We start from the raw sequence: 23945 nt of genomic DNA, 5'->3' as shown, positions 1-23945 counted from the left end.
TTCATGTAGTGTATGATTTAATTTGGAAGCAGTAAGCTCGTGAATGCAACATTGTCTTAAATGTAGTCACCACTAACCAAATAAGAAATAACTGAATATTAGTTTAATAGCTGAGTATGCACTAGTATGCAGCCTATGTTATTCGAGTATACATTCCTCATATGGTCATATCCGGCATACTCTCAAAATCTAAAAATAAATCTGTTTAAAGCACAAATGTATATAGCAAAAACGAATGTGTCTTGTTAAGAGAAAACATTATAATATTTAAGTCTATGTACACAACAAACGATATATCAAAAATAGAAAACGTGAAAATTGTAATTTAAAAAGGTTTTTGGTTTAAATGAGCAGCCACATAAAGTGACTAGCATGACGTTTGCTAAAAAAAATAGTAAGCATCGCTGCGGAAGCAAACATATTTAAAATTGTATTAAAACAATACGGAAACAGAGCCCGAAACATATTAATTCCAGCGAATGCATAAATGGTGAAATACGACACCTTCAACTAACCAGTAACTACATCCACGCCACAAAAAAGCACAGTGCAACAACAACTTGTGAACGATAACATGAAACTCGTGAGCATATACAAGCGTCTTTCCGGTAGTAGGCTATTGCAGCCAGTTGTTCCAAACTTTTCGTAAATGCTTTACGTTCTATGCTGACAAATCCCACAGTAAGATATATTCCCAGTAATAATGAGAGGGGTGAACATAAAACATAGATGTGACCCTCACATGAATAACATTACTTAGAGCAATCAGTATTCCTTTGGTAAGGGCGCGGTTTAATCTCCCCAAATCCTTATCGAGTCTTAATATGCTATCTGTTTATAAAGTCTCATTTGTAAAATAAACTGCTTCGGATATTCATAATCACATAATATTATACGCTAGACTTTGGGAGCAAAAAAACACGCAAGTACGAATAACCAGTCTGAAAAAATCACAGCCATTTCGATGCTAGAGTCTCACATCCAAATAATACTGACCAAATCTGCACATTTGAAAAATATACAGCGAAGCGCAAAGTTCCAGCAAACAGCGAACTTGTCCTGTCTCGCAATAAAGCTCTACTCTAGTTGCGCCGCGCGCTTTTGTCAGTTATCGGGCGGGCCTGTGCCCGGTCGCATCCACAGTTCCGTGTCCAGGGTGTTGACCGACGGGGACCGCTCGTTGACCCCGGTCACTGAGGCCGCCTTCCTGGCCCGCCGGGGCGGGGGGATGCTGTCCGGGGTGTCCGGTGGGCGGTGTTGGTTCACGAAGCGGTCAAGAATGTCGTCGGGGTCGGTAAGGGAGACCTCATCGCCTGTTCCGAGTAAAGAACCTTTTTTATTTTTACAAAAGAGAAACTGTAATTCAAATGTATTGGCAAGAAAGGTTGCGTAAGCGTTTCTTCTTTGTTCGTTAGCATTCATATGTCAGTACTTATAGAAGCATGTTGGAAATTGGAAATATTTATACACCTATTGTACTTCGACGATTGTTTTGTTAGTATTTGTATGTTGAATAACAATCTTTAACTATAAATGAAAATTTTTGCAAAATGGATCTGGGCGACGAGGATGGAGGGTTTTAAAATGTAGCTGGTGAAATATCGAATGAACGGTTTTGACATCCAGAATTTGTAATTAGCAGTATTTTTTTAAAAGAGGGTGCATATTTTGCAATTTAAAAAAATGGTAACTTGCAACAGATGGTTTAGAAGTAACGCCTTTTATAAAATGGATATATGCAAAACCATGTAAAAGTGTCAGGAATCGAACTTTCACAAGCAGAACTACGTTTGCATTAAATGATGACCCCTGACTATCAAATACATATTGCTATTAACTTGACTTTCACCTTAGAACTTGTTAAAAAAAACAAAAAACTATTATATCTGTAATAGCAAAATAAAACACTACTGTAGCAATATCCTATTTGTACGTTTTTATACCTTGAAGTTCTTTCAGTTTGTCGAGTCGATCTTGGTTCTTGTTAGCGAGTCGGTCAACGTCCAGAGTAGCCAGCGAGTTCAACGAGTTGAGCGAGTACGTGTCGGCGGCCCGGTACGTTGCACCGCCATCCGTCTGAGTTAAGATCAGTTTGCATCAGACCACGAGTAAATGATAAAAGAGGTGGAAAATAATTTCAATTGCAAATTAGCCGACAATTGTGCAATTACTATAAGATTTAATAAGAATATCAACGCCCATACAGAAGTAGGTATCATTTTAAACGTTTCGAATAACTCTCTATTCGTTTTTCAACATCTATAAGATTAAACGCCGTTAGCTGTACTTGCGTCATTTATCAAATAAGCACGAAAAGAGTTGTTTAAGGCAGCAAATTTAATGGTTGAATCGCATTTAAATACCTGTTTCTACTTTTAGATTAACAAATCGCTACTTGAACAACAGTGTACATCAGGGATGATCAGTAGAGTCACAAAACAAGAATCAACAAACAGACTTGGGCAGAAATCAGTTTCCCTATGTTTCTTTCTAACTCACGCCTGGGCCAACCCTGGTAGGTGAAAGGTAAACCAATAGACGAAACTCACCTCGCCATTCTTGGTTCGTCTCCTCCTTTCGCGAGCCGAAGATTTCCTGTAAGGGATAATTAACAGTTATTTTTTTGGAAATTCAATGGAAGGCCTGGTTTTTAGCGTTATGAAACTCCTGAATCAAACGAAAGGATCACTTATATCAATGCTGTTGTCTTGCATTAGTGTTTTAACCTGCCACTTACATATAATGTGCCATCCTAATTTACGCCACTTGCATTATTTTTATAGCCAATTGTAACACACTGAGTAAGCTAGTTGTAATTCGGCTGGCATAGTCGAACAATTCATTCGAAAAAATAGCACTGAGTCTCAGACCAACGCTTGACCAACCACACTTATCGAACTGTGTGGTTTTAAGGAGCCAGTCGCAGTTAAAAACTATTTCTTGAATGATTAATGTTACCAAACTCGCAAACTACGATTGACTGCAAATGCCTAGTTTAATTACGCGATTTTTAGCAGGTTATACCTGATCATTGGCGAACTTGGAGGTCGTACATCGATGTCTTCTTCTGGAACAGGGATGTAACTCGTATCCGCGTCCAACATAGACATCCGAGATTCAGGGGGCTAAAACAAATATTTTAGGGTTTATATAAAATATATTGTTTGTTCGTTGCAATTGTCATGCAATAAGTTTATGCGCAGTAACGAGTTTCTTGCAAGAAGTATAACCAACATTTATATAGTTCGGCGTTTGTATGGTTTGGAATGTTTTCAAGTTTACAGTAAACCTTGCCAAAAAAACACAAAAATGTTTCCAATCTAACAATAACTTACGGTGCTGAAATACACGAAGCTGAAAACACTGATTTTTTGATTGTTTTAATCACCAGCCGAGAATTTATGTCAAAATTTATTAAGAAATGCCAAACTATCAAAAAAGGCACAGCTAAGGCCGTTCAATATTATTTTTGCCTCTGTCCTTATCTTTGTAAAACAACGTCTAAGATGGATAAAGGTATTCTCCAGGCTGTTCATCAATATTTGGTATCCAATCCATCTTACCTATAGCATTTTCATATAACAAAAAAATATCATCAATTCAGAAAAAAATTCCGACTTACAATGAGAGTGAATCCGTTCCTGCTGTCGTTACTCAGCTTTCTTCCACTGAAGTGAGGTTGATCTCGGGCGCCTCCTCCGACCCGGAGAGTCTCAATCTTCTTCAGTTGGCTCCGGATCAGTTCCTCCTGCTGCCGCTCTAGCGCCCTCGAGTTGTCGGGTGTCTCTGGATGCTCGAGCCGGAACATCTTCAGCGACGCCGTGTCATCCGATCTGGAAAGGAAATCCGGTAAAACGAAGAGAAAGCAATTAACCTACCCAGGAATGCCCAGGATGTACCAGAATTGGTACAAGGGTGTACCACATTTATGGGGTGTACAGGACTGCAATACAATGAATGAGGTATCACAGTAAATAAACAGGTTCATTATCAGACTGACTGGAGAGTGCAAAACATAGACAACATGTATTGAGGCGTACGTAGCTTGTAAGACACTATATTCTATTTGTGACATCATAACCAAATATTTCTCTTGATAATCGTTATTCTGTGGGTACTAACTAGTTGTTCATAACGGTTAATTATTCTTTTTGCAGTAGAACAGGGTGTATGTTTTTATAAGTTCAGTGAATTGCGTTGACTTGGGGGTATAAGTTCTTCGGTAAACGTAAAAGTGTGTACTGATCCAAAAAAGGTTGACAAGCACTGACCTAAATGTAAACGTCGCTTTTGAAAAATGATTACTGATATCATTGAATTATTATAATTATCTTAATATGGATAAGAATGGGATATTAGAAATTTTAGTTGACCATTTAAAAATCGGTAAAACATAGTTTTATCAGGTCGAGTTTTATCTCGAGATAACTTTTCTGGTTTTATTTTAAACTAAATTATTTTGCGAGTGTCAAACGGATATTTTGGTTTTTGAAGAAACGCTAAGAGATTTGGTATTTATAATCGCATGTTTAGCCTAGATTTGAAAACCAATTCGTTGTAGTTGTAAATTTCGATTTATCAAACTTAACGATTACTACACAGACTTAACCCAACGAAAAAGACGCTAAGGCGCCAATCGGACATTTCGCCCTTGAGAAACATTCGACTGCCAAAAAAACAAAACACGAACCTGTGTTTAAAGTTGGAGAACTCCTTGAGTGCCTTGGAGCTCGGTCGATCTGTGGTTGGGGGTCGCCTCACTTGTACGGGCCGCTGGCGGGTTTGCGAAAGGTCGACCAGGGTTTCCGGTTTGCTGCGAACAGCACGAACGCAAACAGTTACGCAAAAGATTGTTATTTATCGTAGTTGTTTTGTTAGATGTAGCTAAGGCCTTGTAGGAAGGAAAAGTTTTGTAGGGCGAAAGCCTTTGTTTTTAGCTGACTTAGGCATTTAAATGTTTTTTCGCGTACTTCCTGGGTTACTATTTTGCAGTGTTCCATTTATTTTTTTGTTAATAGCATCCATAAAAATGAAGGACTAAATATTTTGGAAACTAAATAATAAAAAAGGGTAATCAGGTGGAACTAAATAAAGACAAATTATATTGAAATCTCAAGCTTTCGCACAACCGTGCTTCATCAGGTAAAACTAGAAATCAAAGGTTTTATATAAATGCAATTTGTATTTATGTAGTGCCACCTGATTACCCTCTTTATAATTAGACAAATACAGCCATTTACAAAGATTGGTTGCGAAAATAATTCATAATTTCCTATTCTTGTTTTTTCAAACATTAACCATCTGAAAGAGCCACCATTTCGATAATATCATAAAAAAATCGGTCAACAAACCAATAGCAGATCACAGCCCCCGATCAGCAATTAGGTCAAACATCGTTTAACGGCCTAACAGAATTTTGACAAAACTAACCCGTAATGCGAGCAAATTAGAGCGCCCGTGAGCTGAGTTTAAAGACTTACAGTCGCGTGGGTTGGTAGGCGCCGAACTGCAAGGGAACGTCGCTCGTTCTCAGCTGACTTTCGATGCGTCGCTGCTCGCTGAGAAGTTGCTTCCTGAGGGCCGAGAGCTCGCGCGAAACCCGCTTCGAGTCTGTTTGAGATCAGAAATTGACCGCGTTTTTTGAAAAGTGAATAATTGAGCGAGCAAGTGCATGAGAACAACCCATTCCTACCCCCAGAGAGCACGTGTATTTATTTGCAAAAATACTTGGTAAGCTTATTCGTGTTGCAAGTGTTTATCACTATATACGATTGTTGTTATCGGGAATAACTGTGCGTTGTTGTTTATAAACGCAGGATTAAAATAAATAAATTTATGTTAAAATAATCTTAGTAGAGACCTGTTAGATTCAAAATTTATCGGATTTAATATTATGTTAATTGATTTTTGGTCCCATAATTTCACAAACACATACACAGGCAAACACAGAATAGCTCCACAAAAGTTGGACTGTTTGGATACGATATAGGGGCATTCAAGAGTGCTACCTTGTACAATCAGTATTTCTTTAGTGAGGATATGAGGATTAGCCCCAGGAAGGTGAAGTTCACTTATAATCGGACGTAAACAAACCCTGGCCCCACAGTAGGCAAAAAAAGGTTGTTTTGTTAGATAGAATAGGGCGAATACAGCACTACGGCAGCAAAAAGCCTACCTCTTGACTTGCTTTGTCGCACCGGCGCTGGTTGTGGGGAAGCGCCTCGCGGCGCGTATATTACCGGGGGATTTTCGGGCGCTTGGTAGCGCTGGGGTTCACTAGAAAAACGACAAGAATATAAACGTGATAGAGCCATGTCAAGTCTAGGAAATAAGCTTTATTTACGAATAAAAACGAAATGTTTAAATACGGATAGCCAAAATGAAAATATTTTCAGGTGAAGTCAAGCTTTAAAGTTTAAACGAATTTACGTGAAGTTGGGGAAATAGAAAGAAATTTTCTTAAACATTTTCTTACGTCTTTTTTCCCCTTACGTAACTGTTTTTTTCTCTTACATTTTCTCTTACGTCACTGTGACTTACGGCGGTCTGACGTCACTGCGATGCGTGTCCACGTGTGCCTTGGTCGACTGAGCGGCAACGTTTTCCGAACCGTGAAGTTCCTGCGATTTGATTGGCGGCGATGCGGTTTTCTGTGACGTCATACACAATATTAAAATACGCCTGTAAGAAAATAACAGAGCATTAAGAAAACTTGATCTCACCTGAAGCCTCTCTTGTCTTTCCCGCTCAATATCCTGCCTTCTTTCCTCATCTCTCTTGGATCTCTCCTCTCTCTTTTTTCTTTCTTCGTCTTGCCTCTTCTCTTCGGCGGCCTTCTGCAGTTCCTCGGCCTTGCGACGTTGCTGCAAATCAAGTAAAAGTAAATTAACACCAACTGCAAAGTCATGGTTCTCATGGTTCAGTACCTTGTTTAGTTATACGTAATATGAATAGCAAAGCCCATACAGAAGTTGGTATCACTTTGAACGTTTCGAAGAACGCTTTATTCATTTTTAACATAGTGAGAAGGCACTTATTATAAGTGTACAATGTACATGTACCGCTGAGAAGGTTCTAATCACCACACACCGCGGTTAAGATAGTGTATCTCTTCTTTCTGCCGTCTGCCTCAGCAGTATAATACACTTATAATCAGTGCCTTCTCACTATGTTGAAAATGAATAAAGGGTTATTCGAATTGTTCAAAATGATACCTACTTCTGTATGGGCTTTAATATTCTTATTATGTCTTACTACAACCTCCAACCATTATGCTCCAATGTTTAGTTATATTTCTAAATTTAAAATTTTTTGTGGTAATTCGACTTTAACAGTCGAGGAATTGGAATCAGTATTGAAACCAGAATTGAATTAAATAGGAATGACCCATACTTCACATTTTTGGCGATACCGATTGCTAAGCCAAATTTTGATCAAGTGTTGAAATATAGATTACTTTCAAAAAAAACATTAAAGGTGAAAACTACTGCTTATGATGGCAAACCATTTGGCACTTCACAAACACATTTGGTATCCGCTGCTGCCGATACAACCCACCCTAGTATCGGACGTTGCCAAAAACACACAAGTATGGGGCGAGTACCACTACCATCACTTGACATTGAGTATCGGCCCTGATCGTATAATATATTTCTAATCCTAAGTAGTGAAAAGGCGAAAAACTTTTTTTTTTTTTTTTTCGAATAACAGAATCCGCCTGAATCCGAATGGTGAAAACAAACGATTCTGGTCGCACATCAACGATAAAGATTAAACTAAGTACAGAACTTAGTAAACCGAAAATTAGTTTGTGTGGATGTTATAATATGATAAACATATTTCGCTTCTAAAAGCATCATCTCTATCTAAAAACATAGAACAATATAAGTCAAAAAGTACGCTAATATTAAACCAACTGTTCTATGCCTTGGCACCACTTGCATAGAACAGTTAAGTTTTTATTAGCGTACTTCTTTATTGTGTTATGTTTTTAGATAGAGATGATGCTTTTAGTAGCAAGACACATTTTTCATAATATAACATATAAACAAACCGATTTTCGGTTAACTAAGTTCTGTACTCAGATTAATCCATAGACATTCAAATCCTCACCTCTTCAATCTTCTTCTGCTGTTTTCTCTTCTCCTCTTCGATTTCCTCTTGCATCTTGCGATTCTGCTCCTCCATCCGTCGCTCCATCTTCTCATCCTCCAAGCGCAACTTCTCCTTACGAGCCGCCTCCTCCTTTCGCCTCTGATCGATCTGCACATAAATAGCGATTAAAAAAAACGTAAACACACAATAAGACCTTCGAAAAAGGAAAATAATTCTATAATAAAGACAAATACACAGTAATATCCACGACAGAATAAGACGTAAAGTCATCTGAACAAGACCTACCGGTAATCCTGTCGTAATAAGAATAAGGCCTAAATGGGAAAAAATGACGCCTAACAGTGTAGGGAGAGGGTATGATACGATTGGGGGACACCGTTCTGATAAAGGCCGCTTTTGTGTCGACGTTAGGGCGCCCTAGTTTCAACAGCACCGTCAGGGTGCTGCTGTTCTGGCACCGAAATGCTTGCCCCTGTTTAAGGTTAGTGGTTGGTGTTAGAAATTGGGTTAGGGCTAAAAAATTTAAGGGAGCCAGTGTTGAAGTTAGGGGTGGGGTTGAATTAGTCAAAAGTTGTATAAGCCCTATTTGGGCTATTAAGGTATTTTATTCCGACGGGTTTAGATTTATTAGTATTTAAACGTTATTTTGACCATTAGGTATTGGTCCTATACTTTGATCATATTCCAAACTTTGTTTTATTCCGACATTGATTTGTTCTAATACGGTCGTAAGGGCTGGAGTCCAAAAAACATCGTCGCACAAAACGATTTGGAAATTCAAGCGATAAAAAATTATTTTACAAGTTGTCAAGAGTCCATCGATTCAGCAACGACCCATGAAAGGGTGAGGGCCACTGTCCAACAGGTTATTGTTAACGATTTGTTTTTTTGTTGTTGCTTACTTTAAGCATTGCAGTGTATATGTTTGTTTAGTTGCCAAAACTTTGGCACGTGAAACGATTTGCTCGCTATCTGTTGCGTCTTGGTCACTTTTTATTTAAGTTATTGCTATCAATTAAATTCATCCGAAAAATTTACCAACTATAAATAGTTTAACGTTCCATTTTTATGTTACTGATTGCCTTTGAATAGAATTGCACAAATAATGATTTGACTGGACTTGACACGGGTAACTAATTACTTAGACTGGGACTGGTCTTGTTATGACTTGGAGTTATATTATAATACAAATGACTTGACTGGGACTTAAGTCATTTCAAAATGACTTGTTTACAACACTCATTTTTACTTAAAGAGTGTATTGTATGTGTTTTGAATAAAGAAATGAATCAATCTAACTATAACTAAAGAACCATGTGTTTATTAAAAAAATACAGTCCCCCAATTACAACTTAAAATTGGATGAGATGCATTCGTTTTCATTTATCAAGTTGCCAAAGTATAAAAATACAAAACAAAAATGTTAAAAGAAAGCAAAAGTTACGTTATACTGCATGTGGCAGCCATACCTGTCGCTGAAGCTCTTCTTTGTACAAATCTTTTTGCGATTTCTGGTGCGAGGTTTCCCTTTGTTCAAAAGGATTGCTGCGACCGAAGCGCGGGCTCAGTTCATTGTGCAGCGTGCTTTCCTGAATTTCAACGCAATAGTTAGGAACTGAAAAACGGAAATCGATCGAAATTCCAAGCTTTTAAATAATTTGGCAATGTATCGATATATTTTAAGGCACTGTGTTAAAGGTGTTAAGTTTTCGCATGACAAGTGAACTGACTTTGTTCTTTGTTCAAATTGTTTGGTCAACCTATTGCGAACGATGAAATACACTTTTAAGTGGAGCACAAGTTAAAATTATTCTGGATGAACGTAACATAAAACAGCATAAGAAGCCATGTTTTAAAGCAGTGGTTCTCAGCCTTTTACGGCTAGCGGTACCACTCAGAAATAATAAATACATTGCGGCATCCCTACAAGATTTTTCGGTTGATATTTCACTAGAATGTCACCATACACCGAACTGGAAAAACAAACATTAACTCTACACAACGTAGGAAATTATAATTGGATTTATTCCACCCTAATCTTACACAAAAACTTGTAAGAGTTACGCAAAAAATATTCTTAAAGATTCCCAATTATGTCGCGGCACCGTTGAGTATTAAAAGTGGCAGCCCAGGGTGACACGGCACCCTGGTTAAAAACCACTGCTTTAAAGTTCAACTTTGTTTGAAGACAGGCGGCAAGGAAGCACGTTTTACAAAAGCTTACCTGGTTGAAGAACTGGTCGTCATACTGCTGTCGATCGTCAGGGGGGTTTCCCTCTCGTTCGGGCTGGTTCCGTTGCTTGACCACGTCGGCCAGCTTAGTCGGGTCGCGCACAAGGTCTTCGTTCTCCAGATGCATTTGCCTCAGATCGGCTGCCAAGTGATGTGCGGTCGTTTAAATTCGTTATTCGGCAATTTTAAATTAAAACACACTAAATTCGGGGTTCGAAGCAATTTCAATGCATCTACAAAAGTCAGAACATTTATAAGCCGTTTTATTTTTTAACGAAAATGAAACCTTTAAAATAAGAAGCCAGAAAAGTTTTTTTTTAGTATTATGGGTTTTCTAATCTTATTAAAATGAGAACTGCTGTTTTGCAGTTCGGCGACTGCTAGGTATAATTTAAAATAAAACACAGTATATACGGATTTCGAAGCAATTCCAAACTTTAAATGCATCTTAAAATGCAATTAGGAAGGAAGAAGATTTATAAGCCGTCTTATTTTTTCCAATAAAAGTTAAAAAAAACAAGGAACAAAATATGTATTTTTTAATGTCCTGAATTATATATTTTTATTAAAATGCAAACAACTGTTTTATAATTGGGCGACTGCAAGGTATGCAAGACAAAATCGTGTACAAATCTCATTGTAAAGTTAAAACAGTTGACAAAAGAAAAAAAAAAAACAGTTTATGAAACAGTTTATGGAAAACAGAAACGTACAAGAAAAAATATAAAGAACGTATTTGCGAAAGATTAATTAGCGATACTTTTACAAGGTACTTACAGACGAGTTTCCCCTCCTTGTCTTTCATAGGCGCCCCACCGCCCCCCTTGCCCCAGGGATTGTAGTTCTTGGCCTCCTCGTCCTTGCGCTGGTCGTAGCGCTCCTGCTCCAGCTTGGCGCGAGTCTTTTCCCGCTCTTTGACCGCCATCTGAGAGGACACACATATAAAGCTGATCAAGGTGGCCAAGGTAAACAATTAAAGGTGATCATGGTAGTCAGGGACCAGGGTGGTCATGGTGACCAGGGTGTTCAAGGTGGTCACTGGTTAGGTTGGTCAAGGTGGTCAAGTAGGTCAAGGGGGCCAGGGTGGTCAAAGTGGTCAGGTTGTTCAAGGTGATCAAGTTGGTCAAGGTGATAAAGGTGGGCAAGGTGGTCAAGTTGGGAAAGGTGGTCAGGTTGGTCAAGGTGATCAAGTTGGTCAAGGTGATAAAGGTGGTCAAGTTGAACAAGTTGGAAAAGGTGGTCAAGGTGGCCAGGGTGTTCAAGGAAGTCAAGGTGGCCAGGGTTTTCAAAGTGGTCAAGGTGGTCAAGGTGATAAATAAAGGTGGTCAAGTTGGGCAAGGTGGCCAGGGTGTTCAAAGTGGTCAAGGTGGTTAGGTTGTTCAAGGTAGTCAAGGTGGCCAGGGTGTTCGAAGTGGTAAAGGTGGTCAAGTTGGTCAAGGTGGCCTGGGTGTTCAAGGTAGTCAAGTTGGTCAGGGTGTTTAAAGTGGCCAAGGTGGTCAGGTTGTTCAAGGTAATCAAGTTGGTCAAGGTGATAAAGGTGGTCAAGTAGGTCAAGGTGGCCAGGGTGTTCAAAGTGGTCAAGGTGGTCAGGTTGTTCAAGGTTGTCAAGGTGTTCAGGTTGTTCAAGGTGATCAAGTTGGTCAAGGTGATAAAGGTGGTCAAGTAGGTGAAGGTGGCCAGGGTGTTCAAAGTGGTCAAGGTGGTCAGGTAGTTCTAGGTGATCAAGTTGGTCAAGGTGATAAAGGTGGTCAAGTTGGCCAAGTTGGAAAAGGTATTCAAGGTGTCCAGGGTGTTTAAGGTAGTCAAGGTGGCCAGGGTGTTCAAGGTTGTCAAGGTGTTCAGGTTGTTCAAGGTGATCAAGTTGGGAAAGGTGGTCAAGTTGGGAAAGGTGGTCAAGGTGGCCAGGGTGTTTAAGGTGGTCATGGTGACCAGTGTGTTCAAGTGGCCAGGGTGTTTAAGGTGGCCAGGGTTTTCAATTTTTTTTAACAAGCTAGACACTCTTCAGTCAGTCATAAAGAGCGCCCAGTTGAGTTTTTTTGTGGTATTTTAACACACAAAAAATTAGCACATATACGAGAGCATCGCGGTTTGATAATAGCATAAACTAGACTAGACTATAATTGCGACAGTATAACTGCACTTAGAAGCACGGACCTGGTGCCTAAGCTCCTCTTGATACTGCGCCATCTTCTCTTTCTTCTTGAGCGAGTCCCTTGTTTCGTCGGCCACCAGACTCGACTCAAACTTGTCGCGTTTGCCCGTCAATCTGGTCACAGAAACATCATAAAACCAATTTGTAAACAGAGACAATAACATAGCATAGCAAAGTGCGGCGCCAGCAAAAAAACTTCTAGTTTTCGTGCACAATTTTAGCAATTTTAAAAAAGTATTTAAAAAAATGTGGTACAACGTATAGTCGGCACAAAACAAATAACGTCGGTATGATACAGCTGGACTGTTTTGTGAAAAGGCGACTGTGAAGCGCAACAATTTGATTTATTTTAGGAATACTGCCTATTTTGGTTGTTAATATAGGAATACTGCTTCTGAGTATTTTAATTTGCAGGTAAACGTCACACCCGCCAAAATATAAAAAGAAACTAAAGTAATTAGGACTTACATGCTACTTTTGCTCTGTTGTGGCTGCTCCGGTTCGTTGGTTTGTGCTGGACCTTTAAAGACGTAATTTTAAATTAGAAGACACCAAAGGCGATTTAGAAATATAGTCTGGTCCTCCTAGAAACGCAAATTCTTAATTAAACTATTTTTTTGCCATTATAAAGTCATTATATCCGTTAGGCCGCGACAAAAAAATTGGTCGCCGTTAGATTTTTAGTTTAATCGACATTGATTCTGAGTAAGAAGATATGGTTCGTAACATGAAGTTCTTATATATTTGAGTTTTGTCCACTACATCTTACAAAAAGGTCACTGGTCAGAATTGCCAAAGCATACCAGTTATACTTAACCTCTTTAGATGGAACACCAAAAAGGTTGAGAAGAAGGTTACCAACGCTTTTTAGTAGATTTCGCTTACTTGTACAAGTCATTTTAAGCCAAAAACACTAAGTCTTACAGTTCTATTCTGACATTGGGCACAAAACGCGAAAGCAATAACATGCACTAACCTGAACCCCGCGTTGCCATGGCGGCCATCATCGGGGAAACACCGGGATACGACGCGACCCCAGGAGGTGCAATTGGGGGAGCACCATGGTTAATCAACGGAGCGATGGGGGCGCCGAGGGCTGAAGTGGGGTCGAGAGGGTTTCTAGACCCATAATAGTAGTACGCTTCATCGTGGGGACTGGCATATTGCGGAGGAACGAACGGTTGGTAGTAACTGGAACAAAATAAAAACAGGACCTCAAAATTTGAATTATTCCACCTAAACAATTCCATTTAAAAAGCTATAGGTTTGGAAACTGGGTCCTGGAAGACACAGAGAGCAGTTAATGTCACCTATTTACAGTAATGTAACTGGCATTAAAACACTAAGCATCTGTATGTTATTTAATTGAACTTGTTTGCTTATCTCCGTTGTTTTATATATTGCCTCTCACATAAAATAACCTCACTTTGGTGACTGTAAAAATTGCATTGGTTTAACTTAAGTGGGTCAGTATTTAACTGAGTTTTACGCATTCCCATATCGATCAGTACTGACTAATATTAAACACCTGGGTAATTTTATTTAGGTTGTCAGAACTTAAGTTAAGGTGGAACTGGTTGATGAGAAATGCGTTTGGCCTGCGCCCTTTAATCTTAATGCACATTAGCACATCTATGGCCCGTCGGTACAAGAGGTTTCACAACTCTGCTATAAGACCAGTGATTTTAACCCAATTATCCGTTATGAATCTTTGCCAACTTAACAATAACTTCGTAAATCGAACAAGTAGAAATGGACAAGGAAATAAAATAAATATAACGTCACACATCTAAGCCACAACTTGACATTGACACCATAAAACAATAAAACAAGTAACCTTAAGAATTGGTCCATACTTATGGTTCCCGGTGTATTGTTTAGCAAAAAGAATATGTTGGTCTATTGTCAAAAAAACATATAGTGTCGAAAAATAGGTCAATTTTACAAGATAAGTACCGTGTCTTCCTGAGACTTTAAAGATACATCATAGGTCAGGATAAATAAAACATATAGTGTAACAGTTATGACATGCAGTACTACTGACCAGACTTGGACAGTTATATAATTCTAGTTTTCTAATTCATTCAATTAGAGCAAAATGCGATTAACTCAAATTCTAATCCAATTTGTGAATTGCTTGTGTACTTTAATTCTAGTTCTAATTTAATTCGGATTTTACCAAGAAATGCTGCTTTGTCCAGCGGCATTTTTAGTCTTTCAGTTAAAACACAGAATTTCAATTAAAACTCTTTGGTTGGAACTTGGTACGACTTGTACGTAATATTTACAGTAAAAAAAGCATAAAAAATTAGCACACACATATTTACCATTCACGTCTTATAAGAATAAAATCCGATTAAATTAAAATGATTGTAAATAATTAAATGTGATTCTAGTTAAAATTTGATTTTTAGAAATTCGTTAATTCTAATTCTAATCTAATTTGAGAAAACTCAAAACGATCTAATTCTAATTCAAATCTAATTTGTAAAAACTAAAATGCTCCAATTAAATCATAATCTAATTTTAAAAAGCTAAAATAAATCTAGTTGTCCAATTCTGCTACTGACCTAATCTGTATACCCTTTCGTATTGATCTGGTTATACACTTGGGTATACACTAATATACCCCCGGTGGAAGAGCACTGGTTTGGACAGAGCAGTCGCCAAACGCTGTGACAGAGTACATTTATCACACAACTTACTTGGGCAACGCTGGTGGCCTGTAGTAACCTCCAGGTTGTCTTGGCAACCGCGGGGCCCTTCTGCGGTCTTCATCCTCACTTCCGCTTTCGGAGCTCGCTTTGCGAAACGACGTTCTGTAACAAAGAGAGAGGTTAACACAGTAGTTCTCAACTGTGATTCCGCGGCACTCTACGGTGCCATTTTTAACTTTTAAGGGTGCCCAGAGATTTTTAAATTATTTGAGATTTCAATTTTTGCTCTATTTGATGTACGTTCCAAAAAATTTAACAGGTTTTATCAACCTTGTTGCACAGTTAATGTGCTGTTTTAATCTCGTTTATTGTAATTTTACAGTTTACAACTCAGCAAATATAAGAGCAATGATGCTGCGAACTATGTGTATTTTCTGTAGGGTGCCGCAAGCCACAATCTAAAAATGAAAAACACTAAGTTAATGTAATGTGCCAATTAATTAATACAAACTTTAATCTTTAAGGGATTTATAAAATTGCAAAGATTCTTACTTTTTCTTCCCTTTTCGTTTGGACGACCTCGGTTCTGTATCTTCATCTTGGGTTTTTAGCGCATGTTTTTGATGCCGGGGCGAAGGGTCTCCTATTCTGTTCTGCTCAACAGCAAAAAGATAATGTGTAAAATTTTGTGGTTTTGATTATGATTTGTAAACAAAAACATACTGTTTAAATGTTAGCAATAAATAAAAACAAGTAATCTTAAGTTTACAAAATGTTGCCTTCTTACATGGGTTTTCACATTCATTTCATCCCATCACTAATTACAACATATAGCTGATGTTCTCCAAAATGATATTTAATCTTTAATTGGAGATTTATAAAAAAACATTTTACTAAGAACAGTGTTAATCATAATAAATAGCTTATAATTAAACAGCAACACAGAACGTCAATTTGACAGGTATTTTCAAACCTGTGACTGTGGATCATTTGCACCAGAGGCGTCGACTCTCAACTCCATTTCTTTTTCTCTGAAAATAAAATAAAAATTAAAAAATGTGAAAACCAAACTGAAGAACAACAAAATTTTACACCTAATATCTTTAAAAAACTAGTGTCCTCAAAAATCAGTTTTGCAATATTAGGTAAACCATATTGGAAGTTAAAGTTGTGGCAAATCATTGGCAATAGTTTACTAAATTAATCTGGTAAGTTGCAAGAAAAAGGACTTTCTTTACCAAACTGGAATTTTGGGGTTAATGTTTGTAAGCAAAACAACACAAGCAGCAATGCCACTGTAAATGTATTATATGGAAAGAATTAGAAATGCCCAATCGAAAGGATATGACAAGACTGAAAAACGAGTAGCACCTTCTTTTGTTCAGCGTGTTTTGTTCCATCTGCCTTTGTAAATCCAACTTGTATTCATCTTTCCTTCTCTGTACCGTGTTGGCACTGGGAACATGTCCAATTGGGAGGCCTGGAAGCATTGAAGTTATGAAAACATAAGTTATGCTTTGTGCGCATACTGAAACAAATTTGGATTTTTTTTTTAACACCTTATAAATTTTTTTAATCAAAAAGTATCAATAGACAAGTCTTAATAACATTCACTTAAACCTGCGTTGTTCGCTATATGGTATTTATTTTATGAGCAATACCACTTTTTTGACCGATCAATATGAGCGATTTTTAATATTTTTACCAACCCATCTGCGATCCCAATAAATTTTTTTCAATTTTATTCACCAGTTTTACTATTTTTCTTATATTAAATATGATGCTCAACACTGTAAACCAAACTTCATGTTTAATCAGTCAGTCACGAAATAAGGCAAATGACAAATGCGGGAGTTCCAAAATTCATTTTTTTCCCTTTTATTTGTCACTTACTATAATATAAATTTAATTAAATAGTATAGAGAGTGGAAGGATTAAAGAATTGCATAGATCATGAAAGCGATAAACCCTAGGGCAAAGCCAGAATTGTTGTATAGGAAACAATTAAGAAAAATATTATGGAAAAAGGTTCAGTACCTGTAAACTCCTGATCAGGAGGGGCTGATTTTGAGCGTAAATCATTTTGTGCTGCAGCAGTGGTCAACTTATTGCCAGTGGTACGAGACTGAGCAGAATTAAGTCTTCGCCGACCTTCTTTTACCTCCTGCAGATTAACATTACTCCAGCGAAACCGCAAATTATATAGTAAACAGCATTCCTATCTAACATATCTTGTTGTTATCCCATATTTCCATAAATCTAACCGTAATAGAACCTGAAAATTATTATTTAAAATTCTTACTATACAGCAGGTGTAGCAAACTTATGTTTGACTGCGATCAGCTGAAATATGTTTTAGGGACTCTCGATTGACTTGATCGGTAGAAAAGTCACAAGAACACTTTTAATTGCATTTCAAGCTAGCGATAGAGGTTAATTTGTAATGTCAAAGAATGCTTTATTAGGTTTGTCCAGACAACAATTGGTCATTTTAATTTTCTGCCTGTGTGCGACAGCTACTGTAAAGACGTAACAAATATATTTGACATGACCAACCAGATAAAATGCCGCGATCAATGTGTTTGGCTACCCCTGATAGATCAAGTCAAGAGCCATTGTTTTCTTTTTAATAAAAAGCATGTTACCTTATTATAAAAGATCATACTTTTCAGAAAAACATTATAGAAATAAATAGGCCTTTAAATACTAAAACAACACTACATTTCAACAATAAATCTCAAAGAATTATCAAATTACTAACCCGCGGATAATTTTTCTCTAAAAGTTCTTCGTCATCCTCATCTCCACTATCGACAAATCGCTGAGTCATTCGTTTTCTTCTCCTAGCTCGGATGCGTCGGATTATTTCTTCTTCTTCGTCCTGATCATCGATGCTGTCATCGTCGTAGTAACGCATGACATATTTCGGCCTGCTGGTTGAAATAATGAATAAACATCACATGGACTTTTGCAAAACTTAGCAAAAAATATCCAGTATCCAACCTTTCAAGCAGAAGGATTGCGGAGATAAAGAAAACAATTAAAATGTTCCTAAAACTCACTGTCAATTTAAAACCAATGCAAAGTTGTGACAAAAAGACAGTTCGTTTTATGTACAAACTGGCCTTTTAAATTAAAATAATTAAAGTTGTTATTTAACCCAACATCGAAATGGACAAGTTGTTGTTTCCGGGTATCTGTCGAATTAACGATTTTGCAGCATTTTATTGCATGTACCTTCTTTTGGGAGGCAATCGTACTCTCCGATAGGTTGGCTCATCTTCATAGTCTAAATCTCTCCTTGGTTTCTCACTGAATATAGTAAAGGTTGGTAAACCACAACACTTGAAGGCTTACAAAGTCTTGAATACAGTTGTATTTGACTTTGAATTGTAATATTATATGTATTTTGTACTGGATTTATATTATTCTGGCTTTCATGTGACTAATACTTTGTATCCAATATTCTTATTCTAAAAATGAGATTTGCTAAAGTCATGGAGTATTACCCTTTATTTAAATAATTGCATCGCTTACTTATACTTAGGTATTTATTGCTGTATAAAGTAAACAAAAAAACATGTTTATGTAAATAACCAAAGGGTACTTTAGTATAAAATAGCCTTTACAAAATTAATGTAACATGTGTGTTTTAGAATTGAATCTTGCAGTAAACAACTTAGTTAAATATAATAATAAAAAAACAATCCTGAAAAACTATTGAAAAAATGCAGGCATAAAATGCTTACCGATAAATGATCTTATCCTTAACGTTATCTTCGTCAACATTATCCCTTCGATAATTATTCTCCTCGCGCCTCTTTTTGTCTAATAACTCTTGATAGGAGCCCAGATTAACTTTTTCATTTTTGGCTTGTGATTGATTGTCCTGAAGAATAGTAGTTTGTTTTAATTATTTTATCGATTTAAACCAATTGGGAATAATACCAAAGCATAAACAATTAAAAAAAAGTATTTAGTCTAAATAAGATTAAAAAAGTACTAATAAACCAGTTTCATTTAAAATTGCTCTAAGTTTTTCTTTTTAGAGATTTTAGCATACATGCTTAAACATGTTTCTTTATACAGCATGTTTGTATATAAAACTACAAATTTCGAACACATTGAGCCTATACAGAAAAACTACATACTACTGTGTGACATTCCAATTGTATAAGTTTGTTCTAAATTTAACTAAGTGCTATAAACTAATACATTTACAGTACTGAGGGTAAAAATTAGGCCTAGAGCATTAATTATTGCATTGTTTGCTATACTATATATACATATACATGTTACCTACCAAATTATTACTTCAACAAATATTTAAGGTGCAGAAGTTTAATCTAGATTAAAAAAGTCTATGCTATACAATACAAGCAATACTGTCACAGGCAATCTGTCACAAGATTGTTTACAACAGATTTTACTAGCAAGCACTAGGTTGCCCAGCTAACATCCACTCTTACTGTGGTAAGATTTGGGTCATTTGGTAAATAAATGGGAGTCGCCCATGTTGTTAACAGTCGTGGCGATAGGCCTTGTGCGGCACGTTTCATTTTTTCTTCGTTTTCTTTGTCTATTTTAAACCTGTTGTACTCTTTGTTTCTTTGCAGTTTAAGTCTTTCCTGTAAAAATTGTTTTTCTCTATTGCACAAAGAACACAGCAAATCAGAGTGACATTTATGCTTTATATAACTTTTAAAACTAAATACAGGCATAAACACTTTTCCTAAAAAATCCAGATATTAAAAAAAATTCCACTTTACATATAGCATATTTAGAACATATACATATGTATATACATTTTCCTTTAAATAAGAATTACTTTTTGTGAATTATTTTGTGTATATTGCATACTGTGGTATAAGACATCACAGACAAACAAAGTATTTTATCAGGAAGAGTTATGTTGTGAAGACAAACAACTTTAAATTTGTTAAAACTTTACCTTTGCACTTAAGCGGTCTTTAATGGGTAAACTTAATCCCAAATCAGAATTGCTGTCTGGACGTGGAGTCTTGTCAAAATTCGCCGCAAGGCCTTGCTCATAGGTGGTCATGTAATGACTACGAATTCCAGTGGTGCGCACTTGTTTCTTAATGAAAAAACACACAATACAATTAAGTGTTGAAGTGTTTCAAAATATTGTCAATAAGAAACATGTTCAATGAAAAGCACAATAGGTTAGCTTTCCTCACGTCACATGCTGGGCATATTTACACTTCACACCATTAAAATTTGCAAAAAGTTCTACACATAAAAAATTACAAAAACGTAATATCTGCTAATAGAAAATAAAGCATTGTTTGTGAGCGGGTGTTAATATGCATATGCATATAAAGCAAATCTACAAGACAAAGGGGCATATAGAGTGGTTAATATACATTTTAAATCACTTTTTTAGTTATTTAACCTCAGATAAAGCTTTTCTGTATTCCTGCTTTAATTCGTCATTTAACTTTTCTTTCTGCTTTTGATAAGAATCGCCAAGCTTCAGAAACTGTGGAGTTGGTGGTTTTCCTGTTGTTTGCACCAACTGTGGTTTCGGTGGAACTTGTTCTTTTTGGCGTAAGCTCTGAAATAAATTAAATTATTTTTTTGTTTTATTGCCTGAACAATGAAATTTGTTACCAGTGTGAATGGTAGGACAAATCATTATTCTCAACCTTTTATAGCGTCGACCCCAATACTAAACGTAAGTTTAAATGCGAACCTTTGGCGACCCACTTTTCTTTATTAAGCTTTTGGCAAACTTTAAATTGTCCAAGAAGAATAATCGAGCATACCATTCATAATTGTAAATTTAATCAATATTGGTCATGCCTTCGTATTGCGCCTGAACTTTACCTAAGTTTTTTAGAAATCCTGCTTAGAATCAATCTCAAAATATCTAACCATATTAACTACTGCAGTTTACAACCCAACCATATTAAATGACAACCCAATTTTGGGTTGCGGCCCATAGGTTGAGAAACACTGGTTTAGGTCATTATGTGACTTCTATTCTATGAGCACAGTACAACAGCCCTATTTTACATACGATTTACAAGTTGTGCCAGCAGCATCAAATGGTGTCTTCCCTTTTCAGGGACTACATGTGTGCATTATATTTTGCTTAAATCAATTCACTTCATTGTTGTTAGAAAGTGTAATAAAGTATGATAGTTATAATTCTCATTTTTTCAATTGATTGTGTATCAAAGTGCGAATTTTGTAATTTGATACCCATTGCTGGAAAAATAGCTAAGGGATTGGTAACGAATCACACAAATAAAGGCATTTATGTCATATATTGGTAACTGTAGGTCTTCGCATATACCTCCACAATGTTCTAGATACAGATGTTCACATAATGTTAAAATGAATTGCATTGGTACAGATTATGGTTTGCTGTTACACCTCTTGTGGGTTTAAGCTTTGACATCATATAATTACTGTTTTGTGACACTGTTGCAAATTCTGCACTGCTGTTCGACAGACCAGTATAAGAGTAGAATATTCTGTGACCAGCAACTCTTTTTACGCTTTTTGTGAACAATTTAGCAAACCATAACAAAGAAAACTTATTAAAAACTTGTAAAAGGTGTAACACAAAAACAGTCCGAACAGCATGTGATTTCACTCCTGTTTCACCACAACAACTTAACCTCTTCCGAAACTAAAGTATGAAATTATTAATTTAATCCAGATTGGAAATTTTCGATATTGCACGGGAGGAAATTTTAATGCATCTTAAATACCTTTTCGCGGCTGAACTGATTTTACGGCGGTTTTCCACAAATGCGGCGCTAAGACAACCAATTAGAGTGCAGCTGTGCAGAAATACTTTCCGACTTAGATTCAGGTGAGCCCACAAGTAGGGTTACCTCAGGTGTGCAACAGATACAGAATGTAAACTGGGCGTGCTGGAGGCGGGTGTAAAATAAATTGTGCACCAGGTGCACTGTAACATACAGTGTGCGATTAGCCTGTCACCATCTGATGCATATTTTTGCGGTGGTGCACAACTGTATGCAAAAATAACTGGGATTATAAATCCCGGGAATTTCCAATCAAAACATTCCCGGAGAGGAACGCTAGTTGGCATGCTGACTGACTTTTTATCAACATTTTTAATCGAGCATGTAAGTGAAATATATAGAAATTAAGACAATCTACCATGTGTTGTCGTTTTGTGTCTTCATCAATGATGTAGTCTGTCACAGCAGAGGTAGGATTCTGTTCTAGTGTTTCTCTTTCCCTTGCAATTCTCCGTCTCTGCTCATGAATAAAGTTTTCCAAATCCTCCTCCTCATTCAGCTTCATTTTCATGTCAGAAAAAAGTTTACAACATTTTATATGCTTTTACAACCAAAATTCCTAATTTTAGCAAACCAAAATTACAGAAAATAAAATGTCAATTAAATTTTGAGTTATTGCCAATAGTGAAGTGTTGGATAAAGGTTAAAAATATTTTTTTCTAAACTGTAACAATTTCAGATGTAATATTTTGACTTAGTAACGAATTCAACAACGAAAAACGATTTTCTCAAACTATCCAAATAAACGTTCACCACTAACGGCGTGTCACACGTGAATCAAGCTGTTAATTTGTTTTATAAAATTAGGTTAAATACGATTTTATTTTTCAATGCATTTTCACTTGATTTTAATAATATACAGGTGGAAAAAAATAAGTTCTTATAATAATTGTTTAATTTTCCAACGCGTTTCTACGTCCATATTTTTAACACCATTTTATGTCCATTTATTGCTTGATGGACAGAGTGTATTTTATTGTGGAAATGTAATATCGTTTTATTTGTTTTTTTTGGTACACAGGTTAAGTTTAACAAAAACATTTGACATTACCAAATTACACCACTTTAATCACCAATTAATAACTTGAGAGTTGAGACATGTGCACAAATATTCTATATTTCGCAAAAATCGGTTTGGGAGCCAATCTGCATTGAACCGTAAGTGTGCAATGAAAGGTACGCACTGCACACCCGAGATCTGGTGCGAAGTACCATAAATTGCAACTGGACAGCCAGAGAGGTTTAAATTAATACATTGAACATTCCTAGAGGATTAATTAACATTGACGATTGCTGTCCTTTTTTGGCTAGAATGTTCTGTCTATATGGCATGTTTATTACACTATAATTTTAAAATGGTTTGAGTTATAATATGCAGGAGTAACTTGAAAGTAATATGCTAATAAATTGCGAAGCCAAAGAGGTAGAGTAGATCGATATCTTAATTGTGACGTTTCAATACGAGCTTGCAGTGTTGTAAACAAGTCATTTTGAAATGACTTAAGTCCCAGTCAAGTCATTCGTAAAATAACTTAAGTCCAAGTCAAGTCTTTTTGAATAAATAACAAGTCGAGTCCCAGTCAAGTCAAGCCCTTGTCAAAAAAAAATAAAACTTTAAATTATGAAAACCGGCAAACTCTTCGAGTATGAGCAACTCAAGCAAAAAATTAACACAAAAGCAACATATTTCAAGCAAATTGTTTTATGTGCAAAGATTGGGATAAATAACGCAATTTTATAAATAATTGCCCAATTAAAACAATTTATTTTAACCTAAGTCATTTGTCCAAAGGACTTAAGTCAAGTCATTTGCCCAAAAGATTTAAGTCAAGTCATTAAAAAACAGTGACTTAAGTCATTACAACACTGCGAGCTTGTATCATCTTCAGCCACTGTGTAAAGTACGGCAAGTGCACCAACCTTCCATAAGTGCACCCAAAATATGTAAAACGCTTGTGCATTGCAAAATCATAAAGTCCACACAGC

General features: G+C 36.6%; 1 protein-coding gene across 1 annotated transcript; it reads right to left on the bottom strand.

The window, feature by feature from the left end:
- Positions 1-22: 22 nt before the first annotated feature.
- Positions 23-22498, bottom strand: LOC146147072 (centrosome and spindle pole-associated protein 1-like). The gene is made up of 30 exons (XM_083387913.1): positions 22318-22498; positions 20573-20734; positions 20108-20254; positions 19626-19784; positions 18906-19045; positions 18394-18468; positions 17918-18089; positions 17194-17320; positions 16528-16636; positions 16130-16187; positions 15709-15809; positions 15602-15614; positions 15205-15371; positions 13476-13690; positions 12968-13019; positions 12502-12613; positions 11125-11272; positions 10340-10488; positions 9585-9704; positions 8113-8262; positions 6723-6863; positions 6541-6650; positions 6176-6276; positions 5481-5616; positions 4691-4813; positions 3623-3833; positions 3025-3125; positions 2550-2595; positions 1944-2076; positions 23-1313 (listed from the first exon to the last, which is right to left on the bottom strand). The coding sequence occupies exons 1-30, from the start codon at positions 22468-22470 to the stop codon at positions 1105-1107; spliced, it is 3840 nt and encodes a 1279-aa protein (XP_083244039.1). The 5' UTR covers positions 22471-22498; the 3' UTR covers positions 23-1104.
- Positions 22499-23945: the final 1447 nt, after the last annotated feature.

This window comes from Ascidiella aspersa, chromosome 4, assembly GCF_963924565.1.
Source record: "Ascidiella aspersa chromosome 4, kaAscAspe10.2, whole genome shotgun sequence".
NCBI lineage: Eukaryota > Metazoa > Chordata > Ascidiacea > Phlebobranchia > Ascidiidae > Ascidiella > Ascidiella aspersa.
The sequence above is the reverse complement of the archived record's forward strand: the minus strand, read 5'-3'. Positions and strand labels throughout refer to the sequence as shown.

Bases quoted from the DNA above. Each gene is read 5' to 3' on its own strand.
- LOC146147072 (XM_083387913.1), bottom strand. From the start codon at position 22,470: ATGAAAATGAAGCTGAATGAGGAGGAGGATTTGGAAAACTTTATTCAT. The intron at 13,020-13,475 runs GTTAGTGCATGT...ACGTCTTTAAAG, and splicing joins CATGGCAACGCGGGGTTCAG to GTCCAGCACAAACCAACGAA. The intron at 4,814-5,480 runs GTAAGTCTTTAA...TGCTGTTCGCAG, and splicing joins GCCTACCAACCCACGCGACT to CAAACCGGAAACCCTGGTCG.